We start from the raw sequence: 14,617 nt of genomic DNA, 5'->3' as shown, positions 1-14,617 counted from the left end.
CCTAATAAAAATGTTAATCAACCTTCAGGCAAAAAATTCCAGATGTAAATGCAAGCTCACCAACAAAAATAACATAAATGTATAATAGCATGCTATATGAGTAACATAAGCACAAAACACGTCTCAACTCACAAGAGGATACTTAATACCATAAGGGAAATGGATAGCCACAAAACACGTCTCAACTCACAAGAGGATACTTGCTACCATAAGGGAAATGGATAGCACGCGCACACACACACACAAGAAGTCAAACAAGATTGAAAAACATCAATTATAAAATGGAAAAACAAGTACCTATATGCTTTAGTATGTACCAGGTCAGGCTGCAAGACATTCAATTGATTGCTTGCACACCTATATTACCCCCGGAGCCACGGCCATAGACAATTCCACCTGATCTAAGATTAGATAGTAAGGCATCACGACCACTCAAGACCACTTGAAAAAATCCATTCACTCCTTTTGCAAGAAGATCTAATCCTTTTGAAAGCTTCTCTGTCGCTCTGCCTAATTGCTCAACAGTCTTTAGATCTAATTCTGTCTCAATGGGTTCCACCACATTAAGGATAATAGGGTATAATTCCTTAATAACAGAATCAACTGCTTCCAACTCCTTCAACACAGGAAATCGCCCACTAGAAAATCTAACTCTAACTTCCTCATTTACAAGATTTTGCAAACTTTTAAATTCTGGAACCCATGTATATATTTCAGCCACATCCAAATCTATCAACTTCTTAGTCGAGCCTAAAAAAGCCGCTGCAAACACACTATATACAAATACTATCTGAACCTTTACTCCATACATAGCTTGCATCATAACCTTCCCCTTGGGAGACTTTTCGACCTTTGGCAGATCAAGTGACCCAACAAGATTATCCAAGATTCCATCACATTTTTCAATTCTAGGGTTCCTAGAATCAATATGCTTCTTCCAACCATCAAGTGAAGGATAATTATTTTTTCTATTTATTGTATTCTAGGGGGTCATTCACTCATCATCGACGATCACTCCATCAATGGCCATTGCTTCGTCGATCCGATGAAATAGGGCTCATTCTAGCATATGGCATCATTTTGGCCATTAAGGACCAAATTGTCCTCCAACAATTTGTTCTCTATCCACCTCAGCAACCGTAACAGACACATCACTCACCACCCCTCCAGGTCAGCAATCTCCATTACCGTTTCTAGCCCCAATTCGACAGAAGGACATAATTGTCACAGATTTTACATGGTGAGGGATCGAAATATATTTTTCAATCTTAAGGGACAAAAATATATGTATTTAAAAAGGTCAGGGACTTATTTGTCTTTTACTCTTATTATTATTAGAAATGGTAAGAGAGAGCAGTAGAGAAAATATTTGTGTGTATTCAAGTTGTGTAAAATGATTCAATATAGAAGGCTATTTATAAGTGCTAAGAGAATTGAAATAATAAAGACGTAATGTCCTATAATAAATATTCAGATATGTTAAATGATGCTAATTGATCCTATTTATACTCTAACATCCCCCCTCAAACTTAAGTGACAACTTGAGTTTGAAACTTATTTGAAACAACTAAATAAAAAACATGCATAAACTGATAGAACGGGTGCAAACGAAATTGCCTAAAGAAAGCGCAGACAAAACTATCAAAAGGAAGCACAGATGGAATTATCGGAAGGAAGTGCAGATGAAACTGCCACAAGAAAACACAGACGAAACTGCCACAAAGAAACGCAGATAGAACTGCCGAAAAGAAGCGCATACAATACTGTTGGAAGGGAACGCAGACGGAACTGTCAAAAGAGAACGTAGACAGAACTGTCGCAAGAGTGGCAATTGCCGAAAAACTGCTGAAAAGATGACGAACTGCTGAAAAACTATTAAAAAGTGACACAGTGCGAAGAGATGACAAACTATCGAAAGGTGATAAAAAATATATCGTTTCTCCATGAGAGTAAGTAAGTAGTTGATGAGCTAATCAGTGAGTTAAGAAAAGCATCAAATCATTGACAAAAAAAGAAAAAAATGGCATAGAAAAAAAGTATGAAAGTACGGTGATTTCACCAGAAGAAAATCAACTTATCCTCCTCAAGGAGGATACCATGACTCTAATACTATGTTAGAACGGGGAGAAGGAGCAATAGGAAAAAGGTTTGTGAGTGCTCAAGTTGTGTAGAATGATACAATATAGAAGGATATTTATAGATGATGAGAGAATCGAAATAATAAAAACGTAATATCCTATAATAAATATTCAGATATATTGAATAATGCTAATTGATTTAATTGATTCCAATTATATTCTAACAATTATAATCAATTAATTGATATACATAATATTAAATTGTGTGATACTTAAATATCTAATTAAATCAATTAATTGATATAATTAATCCATCGTAATGAATTGTATTTAATGAGTCAAAAGAAATAAATCAAGAAACACTTTTAAAAGTATGCCATGTCAGCTTTATCATTAAGTCCAAAAACTCAATTTTTATATAATAAAATAGATTAGGAAAGAGCCGTATATAAATTTATTTCCTTAATGAATGTTAATTTTGTTGTGAAATTCTATATTACCTTTAAAATTTAGCGTAATTGAGTCTAATTTTTATATTTTGAAATAAATTTACTCGAAAAAATTAATATGTAAATCACATTATTATTACAAAATTACTTTATTAACATAATTAGTGGTGCTTACTTGAACCATTAAATTTAGCTTCTAATAATATTAAAGCCAATCTATTTTATTATCTTGTGCCTTCAAAGAATTTACACCACTGATATAAAAATCTAACAAAGTGAAAAAAATTCATTACATTCGGTATATTCATTTTAACAAATATTCTTCCATTTATATACTATAAAAAATACACTGGTCACCTTGAATTATTACAGGTCAACTTCCATTCACAGTGGTAGAACACTACATCACATCCGGCAGATAGCAGCGGTTATGTACAAGATTAGTAGCGGTTTCTAACCGCTGCCAAACGGATAGCAGCGGTTGATAAATCCACTGAAAGATAGTGTGCAGCTAAACCCTTAACAGCAGTTATTAGTAACCGCTAGTACAACCGCTGCTAAATGGTATTTTTTAGCAGCATTATTTTGCAACAGTTTCATCCGCTACTAAATCGTGAAAATATGATTTAAGGGAGATTGCAGCGGTTGTCAACCGCTGCAAAATGACATTCGTTCACTATATACAGTAGACCAGATGATTATGATTATTTAATAAAATTAATTTGTATTTATTGCATTCAATTTAAATAAGTAAGAAATCATCTTATTTTAATTTAGTCCTTAATTCATATGATTTGAATTTGGCTCAATATATATGATTTGATTTGATTTGATTATTAGTTAAAAATATCTCAATTATCTATTTTATTCATAGATTTATTATTTTAATGACTAATAAATTAATTAACTAGTACACACAATAAATTTGGTTTAATAAACTAAAAGAAATAAATTAGGAAATACTACCAAATCAAATTGATATAAATTATAATAAATTATGTGATATTTAAATTTCTAGACTAAATCCTCATTTTGGACCCTGAGATTCACGTAATTACCCATTTTGGTCTCCAAAATTCAAAATTACCTATGTTGGTCCCCCAGATTCAAGTCCAGACACCAATGTGGTCCCTCGACTCTTTTCGGCAATGACTAGACAAATGGAATGCTGAGATGGCACCCTCCCAACCATGAGAAAACGACGTCGTTTATCCTTGGCACCCAAACAAGTCAGAAATGTCGTCACTTTATATATGAAGGGAGAAAAAATGATGGAGACCCAAAATAAAGTATTCTTCTTTTTCTCTACCTCAACTGTTCTTTATTTCTGACTTGTTTGGGCGCTAAGGTTAAACAACGTCATTTACTCATCATTTAGCGTGGTAGAAAAGGTGTCATCTCAGCACTCCGTTTGTCTAATCATCACCGAAAAGAATCAAGGAACCATATTGATGCTCGAACTTAAATTTGGAGAACTAATATAAGTAATTTTAAATTTTGAGAACCAAATTGAGTAATCACGTGAATTTCAAGGACTAAAATAAGAATTTAGTCTAAATTTTTAATCAAATTAATTTGTTGATATAGTTAGTTTATTATAATAATTTGTGTTTAATGAATTAAAAAATAAATAAAAAAATACTCTAAAAAATATGCCATGTTAATTCTATTATTAAGTATAAAAATTTAATTTTTATATAATAGAATATAAAAATAGATTAATTAGACTCACTGTCTAACAGAAAAATTAATTAGACTCACCATCATTGAGCCCTCGTTTTGACGGATGAAATTATGAAACCATTGACAGATGCTTTGATATTTTCATTGGTTACGTAAATCGAAGGAACTTGATAAAAACGCATTTGAAAATTGAAAGTATCCATTATTGTTTTCTTAATACATTTCATTTTCTTTTACTATTATCTGTTCCGCTGTAAAAGAAATTTTCCTCTATAATGATTTTTTTTAGTTAAAAGTAAGATTTGAATTCAAAACCTACATACATAATTGGTTTTTATTTTTCAAAAACTACGAGTATAATAGGAGTTTCTATGGACAAAAGGATCACTTTTAAGATTTGATTTAGTAAAATTTTTATTTTTTAAAAATAATTTATAAAAATTAATTTTAAAAAATAATTTTTTGAAAGCTGCAATACTTATATTTGGTAAAATTAAATTAAAAATAGCTTTTAATAAACACAAACATCACAATTATGTTTGATAAAACAACTTTTAAAAATAAAAAAGACTATAATAAATATATCTATAATGAAGAATAATTTTTTAAAATTTTTTAAAATTTCATATAATATAAAAAATAAATCTTTATTATATCATAATATCATCACGAAAATACTATATCAACCAAATAAAATAATTTTAAAATAAAAAATTCATAATAAACATAATAAATAAATCTTTTATTTTTTAACTTTAAAATTTTATACAAATATCATAAAAATAATAAACCACCTAGATCACAACCTAATTTTTTCTACTAAATAAACTTGTATGTAACTTAATGTTAATACAGGTACGTCCACTCTATATATATATATATATATATATATATATATATATATATTTATATTGGCTCACCTTTAAAGATTACAAAAAATGCGACACATATCCTAAGTAAACCACTTTTATGGAGTAAATTTCGGTAATGGTCCCTGAGATTCAGGTCGTTACCCAATATGGTCTCTGAGATCCCAATCGCACCATTGTAATTCTTTAGATACGGCTCTGAGCACCATAGTAGTCCTTGGACATCTTTTCAGTTATGAATCATCATCGAGACGCTGATGTGGCCTCATTTTGGCACGCTAGATGGTGTCAACGGCTAGTTGAGCTGGCACAATTTCAATTTATACTCAATGTGGTCATTCCCTCTATATTTAACCTTAAATTTCCAAATTTTGAGTAAGTTAATTTCTTCTTCCTGTGCATCATTCTCTTCTCATTCTTCTTGTTGTTGTTCGTGGAGTTGGAAGCTAATATCCATGATGGGTGATGGGAGCACTGGAGCTGGAAGCAGTGGCCAACGAACGAGAACGCAAAACAGGAGCAAAAGATCGGGAGTGCCGGAATTGCGATTGTGGCTGCCGGCCAGTTCTTAAGTGGTCTGGGACAGATTTAAACATAAACAAACTATTTTTTTGTTGTCCCAATTATAATGTGAGTTATCAGTATTACTTGTGTTGTTATGATTGTTCTTACCTCATTGTTCTTTTATTGTTCTTCCCTGATGCTTGAGCATATTATATGTTTGCTTGATTACAGACAAGTGGAAAAAGATGGTGTGCGTTTTTTGTGTGGACAGATACTGGACAGGATGAACCACTTGAGAAACCAGAATCTTATGGAAATAATCATGAAATGAAGATGAACTTTGATTGAAGGCTTGGGAGGTTAGAAAAAGATGTACGAAATCAAAAAATGGTTAACCAGTTATTGGTATTAATTGTGCCTGTATTGATAGTGTTGATGATTATCCTGTATTATAAAGCATCAGTTAAAAGAGTTGATGGTGTGTACCCTGTATTCATTGAATGAACAATATATGAAAAAATGATAATATAATTATGGTATTAAAAATTGATGAATGGTATTTGTTGATGGAATATAAACTTGGGTAACTCAATTAATGAAAACAGTAGTATACTAAAGAAGGCAGCATAAGAAATTGAAAACCAGCAACTAACATGAGCATGTTAAACATAGTTGCCTCAAAAACATGTTAAACATAGTTGCCTCAAAAACAAGGATTTTGTTGGGCCACCGTGGGGAGCTCTCAACTACCGGGGAGATTTCGAGGAGGAATCAAGACTGCATTTGTTTTTAAGAATAGGATAGGACAAGACACTGAGAACAGGACAGGACAAGACATTAATGGACAGAGACACAAAATTTTATGTTCTTATATTCTGTTTGGTGATAAACTAGAACAAATTTTAAAAATTAAATTTATTCTCATTTTTTTCATTCAAAAAATTCGAGATGAAAAATATAACAATAAAAAACATAATTATGAAAAATTAACAAAAATAATAAAAGAAAAAATAAAAAATAAGTTGTGTCTCTTATTAGTGTCTCAGTGTCCTTCCTGTCACGATGGACATAAAATACACTAATTCAGTGTCTCTGAACACAACGTCTATGTCCATGTCTCCTCTGTCAAACACGATTTTGTGTCTCAGTGTCCCTGTATCAGTATCCTGTCTCTGTAAACAAACGTAGCCCAAGTGAGATAACATAAGATGAGAAGACACCACATCCAACTCAAAACCTTATGGTAGAAAGTTAATGTGTCTCTCATCTTATAAACTCCTCACTCTTCCTTACTTTCTTTAATGTGGGACCAAATTCATACATCTCACACTTGCAATATTAACAATCTCCCCCTCATGTGTGAGTCTCCACATCAAGCATCAACTCCCCTCTAACTCCTCCACCACATATGAGTATTTGTCCATCACACCGCTGTAAAACACCGCGGGACACGCCGCCCGGACCACTTTTGCCAGGAAGACTTTCGATACTTCGCCTTGAATACCCCTTAAAACTATCAGACCGATTAACCATTGGCTCTGATACCAATTGTTGGGCTAATCGTGGGGAGCTCTCGACCACCGGAGAGATTCGGGGAGGAATCAAGTGAGATAACATAAGATGAGAAGACACCACATCCAACTCAAAACATTAAGATAGTAAGTTAATGGGTCTCTCATCTTATAAACTCCTCACTCTTCCTTACTTTTTTCAACGTGGGACTAAATTAATACACCTCACACTTGCAACAGGCTTCACAGCAAAACATAAAGGATCACACATCCTTGTGTAGTCTATTTCTAGTAAAAAGTTTCAAACCCAAAATAGAAAATCCTATACATATTAAGTTAAAGTCTTCAATTCTTCTTTCTTGGATCCTTAAATCTTAGAGTTGGGACGAACTTCATGTAATTGGCAAGTCTTGTTGTAATTTCTGTACTCGCATCCTGCATGGGATTCACTAGGCCAGAAGTTGCTAATGGAGAGGATCTTCTCCTTGGTAACAATTTTGAAGGCTTTTTCATTCCATGCTCCAAATATATATACATCAATAACTCCATTATTTTTCTTAGCACACTTCACCATCTCTCTTATCTCTTTGTCACTATTCAAGCTTCTTAACCCGTTATCCAAGTATTTCTCAAGAACATGTCACTAGCATTACTTTATCTCATCATAACTAAGCTTTTTATGGTAGTTCCTCAAGTAGAAGACATCTAAAATATCCACATCTAGATCACTAAAATAAATCTTATTATCCGAGTAATATACCATTATTCTTTCTTGATTTTCTTTGAAATCACCTCTGTGATGAAATATAATATCCAACATCTCTTCTATTTGAAAAAAAAAATTCAAAAACCATTACTTGTCAATCACCATAAACACAAAATAGATTTTTCTATCCTATTTATACTAACTATTCAATAAAAAAATAAAAAGAGTAATATATGTACACAAACAGATTTTTCTTCCCTATTTACATTAACTATTTGCAAGATATAGCCACTTTATTTAGTACAAGGCAAATAGAATCAAATATTAGAGTTTTACAAAGATTCAGGCATTGAAATCAAGCAATATCTTCCATGAAACAAAACTCATCAAGAATGGATCGAGCATTTTGGTTCCAACTGGAAAAATTTTAAAGACACAGAATAAATTTGACCCCAAAAGAATATTGGCTCTGGACAGAAAATTTTTAATTGAACAATATGATATGTATGTTTCAAGTTCTATAACATAATATCTTCTATGAAATTAATAAAAACTAAACTTTTGTGATAATATGTTGCTGTTTATTTCTGTTCTTCTAATAAAATTACAGTGGCCTAAATAAAATACACCTTCTAAATATTCTCATTATTATATATAAGAATTGAATTAAAAAAAGTATAGATTATACAATATAACTGCAGCAGAAATATTTATAGTATTATTTATATCACAAGTCATTGTAGTACTCACTCATATAACAGACATTAACAAATAAAAATGTTGTCAAATAAAATACTCATGACCATGAAACAGACTATGGTTTCTAACTTTTTTCAGTAGGTAAATCCTCTACTAATTAACATTTATTATTATCCTAAATCCAAATGTAAACTTGCTAAACTTACGTTAACAATGAATGTTGTCCGCCCAAAGAAGAGACAATAACACAACACTATAATCAAACAGAACATCCTCATAAAATTTCAACCTACTCAAATTCTAGAACCATAGTAACAAAAAAAAAAAAACAGATAACACCAACCACACTCACAACACGAGCATAAAAAAAATCATCATGCATTGCAAAAAAAGAATATAAAAAAAATTTACCTTCACTAACGGCAGAACCTCTTGTTTATGATGCAGGAGGAGATGAACGACAAAGTGAGACTTGATTTTGATTTCTTTTGGATGTAAGAATTTCAACTTCACCAATGAAATCTTAAAATAGTGACATTGATGAAGAGAGGAGGAAGAAGAAGAAGAAAAAGAAGTAGACAGACGGTAGAAGTGGAGAAAACGAGGGAAGAGAGAGTGTTTGATCAAACTCGTTTAACATTTTTATTTTTATTAGAACAATGACGTTTTTAACAAAATGGAGCGCCAAACTAAAACGCTAACGTTTTTACTCTCTCCAACGTGACAATTTCGTGATACATCAAATCGTCGGTGATAACTTATTATCAGAAAGATGTCCAAGGACTACTGTGGTGTCCGGATCCATATCTGGAGAATTACAATAGTGCCATTGGAATTTCAAGGACCACAGTAGGTAACGACTTGAATCTCACGGACCATTATGAAAATTTATTCCACTTTTGTGATTATATATATATATATATATATATATATATATATATATTATAATTTTGACTAATGTTCATTTAGTTAGTGTACGAAAATTTTATGATGAATTTCTATAAGTCACGTCTCCCACCTCACGTTCCAAAGAACAAAAATAAAAAATATATTAGATCTATTAAAAAAATACAAAAATAATGCATAAAAAATAATATAAATAAATAGAAATTTATACTTAATATGTGATAGAGATGTATTTGTGTTGGAATTTGTGAAAATTAGAGTAAAAAATAAAAAATATATGAAGATTGTGTTAGAACTTGTGAAGATTAGGGTGAAAAATTAGAAATATACGAAGATTCTAATGGCAATATAATGGCGGAAATATGTGCGGAAAAATAAATAAAATTTGGTGCTAATAATTAATAAGGGTAATTTTGAATATTTATTATTATATAAGGTTATATTAGATTTTTTGATTTTGATAAGTACAAGTCAACTTTAAAAAGCTCCTTCTTAGATATTTTCAAAAACACCCATAACTTTTAAAAGTCACAAGTACAAACATTTGAACTTTTTAATTTATCAAACACAAAATGAGGTGCTTGTCACAAGTACCTCTTAGACCAAACCAAGTCTAAAATAATCATCTCCTAACTATTAAGAACGAATAAAATCAGATGGTTCTATTTCTTAATTCAAAAATTAATTTATAAATTTAATTTTTGACATTTTAAGTAACAAATTTAGTTTTTTATTATAAAATCAGTTTAAATCTATAACATATTTATATTCAAAAATTAATTTTAAAATTTCAGATCATCAAATTGATTTTGATTTGGTTAACCAATTTAAAAATTAAATTTTACTAATTCAGTTAACCGTTTAAAAGTGGTCATAATTTTTATAAACTATTTTAAAAAACTGATTATTTAAAATTTACTTAAGATTTTTTAACTGATTAATTAATTTATTGGTGTTTGATAGACAATCCTAATTTGAATTAGTTTTTTTCCAAAAAAAAAAGTTAAAAAGTAATTTATATAATATAAAGATGTTTGCTTATAATTTTCTTAAAAGGTATTTTTAAAATAAAAAACTTCTTTTATCTTAATTAAGAAATATGTTATTTTAAAAAGATGAAAATTATTTTTTGTAATGAATTGTTAACTAGAAAAAATACTTCATATATTTTCTATTCAAATATTTTACTTTTTCTAATAAAAAGATTTTTTTAATAAATAAATAATAAATGAATTTTTTTTCTTTTCAGAATTCAATCTAACTCAGCCTGATACTACTATAGATTCAGTCATAGGAGAAACCAACTTTTACATAACAATTAATAGACTCACTAGCTAACGGAAAAATTAATTAGACTCACCAACATTGAGCCCTCTTTTTGACAGATGAAATTATGAAACCATTGACAGATGCCTAAATATTTTAATTGGTTACGTAAATCAAAGGAACTTGATAAAAATGAGATGAAATTATGAAACCATTGACAGCCTTCATATTTTCATTGGTTACGTAAATCAAAGGAACTTGATAAAAACGAAAATGTCTTTTATAATATATATATATTTTTAAATTAAGAGTGAGGTTCAAATTTAAGTTTTTTAGGTAAAAATGAAAAAAATTATACGATTTAAATTATAACTTATTAGCTATAATTTCTTTTTATTTTTAGAAAATTTAACCTTAACAAAAAACAGAATTTAGCATAATTTTTTAATAAATAATTTTAAAAAAGAATAATGCTAAGGAGTTAGTAATTTTGGTATTTTGTAACCATCAATTGGTCATTAATAGTGTAAAATTACATTCAATAATAAAAAATCACTCATTTTTCTTTTTATGGTTAAATATTGACCAAAAAATATAAAAATTACTGATCCCTTAAATTTTTTCTTTAAAAAATAGACATTTATCGAAGACTATAAAATTTTCATTTTTAAGCTTAAATAAACGTAAAGAATTTGAATTATATCTTATATAGGCACTAATTTATTAATTAATAATAGAGATTTTTGTCTCGACTACCTGCTAGATTAGGGGATGCGTCGTGTTGTTTTTTGTTTTATTTTTTTTCTTGCTTTTGTATTGTTTAATACTTTAATTGTAGTATCATTTAATTAAGAATTTCTGTACAATTTGTCATCTGTTGTCTAATTATGTAATTTGAATATAACACAAGGTTATTTTTGTAATCCAATTCATATATAATAAAGCGCACACAGCAAATTCTCACCGAAAGCCAGTGTGAGATTTCTCAAGCTTTTGGCAATTGGCATAAGAAATAGAGAGAGTAGGGGTTTCCTCATCCACAGAATCTGTGAAGTAACATAAAGGAAATTCCTTCTTCTTTCTGCTCTGGTAAGTGTACTTTGACCTACGCAAATTCCTTTGAATTAATGCATAATTGAATTTGCCTTTTTCAGTCTTTAGATCTTTCAAGACTGTGGCTTTGACTTGATTTTTTTGTGGGTATTAGGTTTTCATCTTTTGTTTGGAATTTTGTCGCAGTGGGGGAAAAATGGCTTCAGATCCAAAAATTCACAAGTTCGAAGAGGTGGCAAAGCACAATCAGACCAAAGATTGCTGGCTTATTATTAATGGAAAGGTAAATTATTATTATTATTATTGTTATTATTTTCGGAGGAACAGGAATTTTCTTTGGATGATTGTGATTGAAATTAGGGAGAAAAAATGTCAAGCATATGCTGCTGCTTGTGGATTATTACTTTTAATATGTTTGTATACATAATAGTGAGCTGAGATATGTTTACATATATAATATCTTATCATCTTTGCTGGCTATGATTAATAAATGCAACTTGTATGACAAATTTGTTGACTTTGTATTTTTTTACTCCTTTTTTTTTAATGGAATGCTTCGTTTAATTGTATACATCATGGTTTTCTGAACCTGATCAAATCTATTTGGGTTTTGTTTGTGTCACTTTGGATTGTGTGAATAACAAATCAAGATCCCTATCGTGAGTTTGCCTCCTACTTTTACAAGATTACATTTCTTTTACATGGGTACGGAATCTTATTTTTATTTTATGAAATTGACCGGGTAACAAAAGTTCACTTGTCATTATTGTTCAGCTCATATGCCAAAACCCCGGCTATATGTGATATTTTGCAGAGTAAAACTCGTTTCTGGCATGCATTATTTACACATGTGTCCTACTTTAGTCAGCTACTTTTCTCATGCTTTGCTACTTGGTTTGAGTTCCCCTACTTGTATGTCATTGATTAAGCTTTACTAAGAAGATACTCCTCTTGCATGTGCATTACTAGTTTGCGTAGCAGCTTTGATCAATGTATATTACTATTTATACCGTCATCTGAATGCCTTTCATGCTTTTGTTGGCGATAACATCAATTTAGCCTCTTGGCTTGTTTATGCATCTTTTTTTTTTTGGGTTATGGCTTGTTTATGCATCTGAATGCTCCCTTCGACACACTAGCCGAAGGGAATTTATTTTCTCTATTTTAACATTACACGAGATAGTACTATTGATATTCAGAAGACTGATTTTCAAGCTAAAGGTCCTTGTAAAGAAAATTATAAATAACTTTGAACTTTGTCTCTGGTTGAAGAACCCCCAAAACACAAGAGCTTTCTATAGTATATCATGATGTTATTATTAATATCAGCCATTTAACACATTTTTGCTTCAACCATATTAGGTCTACGATGTCACCCCTTTTATGGACGACCATCCTGGAGGTGATGAAGTTTTGTTATCTGCAACAGGTATGCTCACTAAAGGGAGCATTTTCGGGTCTCGAAATAAAATTTAAGGCTATAAGTATATATTAACTGTTTGAATTGCTAAAACTTATAAACGTCATTTAAATTATGATTAAATTGATTATCAATTTACAATTGTCATATATGGTACAGTTACTGATACCTTCATGTGAAGAAGAGTACTGAAGGAAATTCCTTGCTCAGTTACTGATACCTTATTGTGAACAAGAGTACTGAAGGAAATTCCTGGCTAAAAACACGAAAAATAACTATTGTTGACAATACTCTATTCTGCATTACAGGAAAAGATGCAACCACCGATTTTGAGGATGTGGGGCACAGTGATTCTGCAAGAGACATGATGGACAAATACTACATAGGGGAGATTGATGCATCAACTGTCCCATTAAAGCGCACCTACATTCCACCCCAGCAAGCTAACTATAACCCTGACAAGACTCCAGAATTTGTGATCAAGATTTTGCAGTTCCTGGTTCCTCTCCTGATATTGGGTTTAGCCTTTGCTGTTAGGCACTACACCAAGAAAGATTAGGGTCCTTTTCTCTTTTTTTAGTTATGTCATTGTGAAGGGTCTGTGCTAGTGTGTTTTTTCTTTAATTTTATTATATACAGGGTCATTTAAAAGGACATTGTTCTAGCTTCTTTGTGGTGTTTTGAGCATTGACACTGGATTATAGACTATTCAAGTTCAGGAACGCAATGCCTTCCAACCTTCTTTGGCAGCTGTACTAGTGTCGTTACAGTTGAATAACCTTATGTTGGATGATAAGTTTCTTCTTTTAAATTCAGTATCGGTGCTTCATAAACATTTTTGTTAAGTTACTAGGAGAAACGAGTGGTTTGTACCTAAATTTGTGTGGATTAATAATTTGTTTCCATCATATATATATATATATATATATATATATATATATATATATATATATATATATATATATATATATATATATATTGGTGGTGAAACAATTATGGGATCAATTTGATCTTAAGATAATGGATTACTATTCTTTATTATAGAGAGCATAACTGAATTCTTATATTATTTTCATTTTATAGTTGATATCTAAGGCTGGGTTTGTTTTGGGAGAGTGATATTAAGTATGGTGTTTGGTGATCGAGATTAGAATTAAAATTTTAATTTTTTAGAAAATAGAGATACAAGGAATTGAAATGGAAATTGAAATTTTTTAATAAGATGTTATTTTTATATATTTTTATTTAATTTTTTTAATTTTAAATCTATTATTTAGTTTTTATATTTATATTAAATTAAAGGTTAAGTACAATTTGATTCTTAAGATATATGTTAAAAAATATTTTCGCTTCAAATCTCTTTTTGCATACAAAATCGTCCCTAAGGTTTAACTTGGTTTTAAAATCGTCTTTACCTTAGAAACCAAAATTAAATAGAGGTGGCGGCGGAAGTGAAGACAAAGGTAGACCGTG

The 14,617-nt window shown here is 30.3% G+C and overlaps 2 protein-coding genes across 3 annotated transcripts; one reads left to right on the top strand and one right to left on the bottom strand.

Annotated features, from left to right (window-relative positions):
• Window positions 1-301: 301 nt before the first annotated feature.
• LOC112704932 (protein BPS1, chloroplastic-like) lies at window positions 302-7,116 on the bottom strand. Its single transcript, XM_072200117.1, has 3 exons — window positions 6,955-7,116; window positions 6,661-6,755; window positions 302-968 (listed from the first exon to the last, which is right to left on the bottom strand). The coding sequence occupies exons 1-3, from the start codon at window positions 7,114-7,116 to the stop codon at window positions 338-340; spliced, it is 888 nt and encodes a 295-aa protein (XP_072056218.1). The 3' UTR covers window positions 302-337.
• Window positions 7,117-11,407: 4,291 nt separating this feature from the next.
• LOC112705868 (cytochrome b5) lies at window positions 11,408-13,977 on the top strand. 2 transcript variants are annotated; one of them, XM_025756862.2, is made up of 4 exons: window positions 11,408-11,760; window positions 11,911-12,007; window positions 13,087-13,153; window positions 13,453-13,977. In XM_025756862.2, the coding sequence occupies exons 2-4, from the start codon at window positions 11,921-11,923 to the stop codon at window positions 13,701-13,703; spliced, it is 405 nt and encodes a 134-aa protein (XP_025612647.1). In that variant the 5' UTR covers window positions 11,408-11,760; window positions 11,911-11,920; the 3' UTR covers window positions 13,704-13,977. The 2 variants fall into 2 exon arrangements, with proteins under 2 accessions (XP_025612647.1, XP_025612648.1); XM_025756863.2 differs by having other exon boundaries at window positions 11,625-11,760; window positions 11,879-12,007.
• The last annotated feature ends 640 nt before the right edge of the window (window positions 13,978-14,617 follow it).

The sequence above is a fragment of the Arachis hypogaea genome, chromosome 8, assembly GCF_003086295.3.
Source record: "Arachis hypogaea cultivar Tifrunner chromosome 8, arahy.Tifrunner.gnm2.J5K5, whole genome shotgun sequence".
In the NCBI taxonomy this organism is placed as follows: Eukaryota; Viridiplantae; Streptophyta; class Magnoliopsida; order Fabales; family Fabaceae; genus Arachis; species Arachis hypogaea.
Note: the sequence above shows the minus strand (reverse complement) of the source record. Positions and strands in the feature narration are given on the sequence as shown.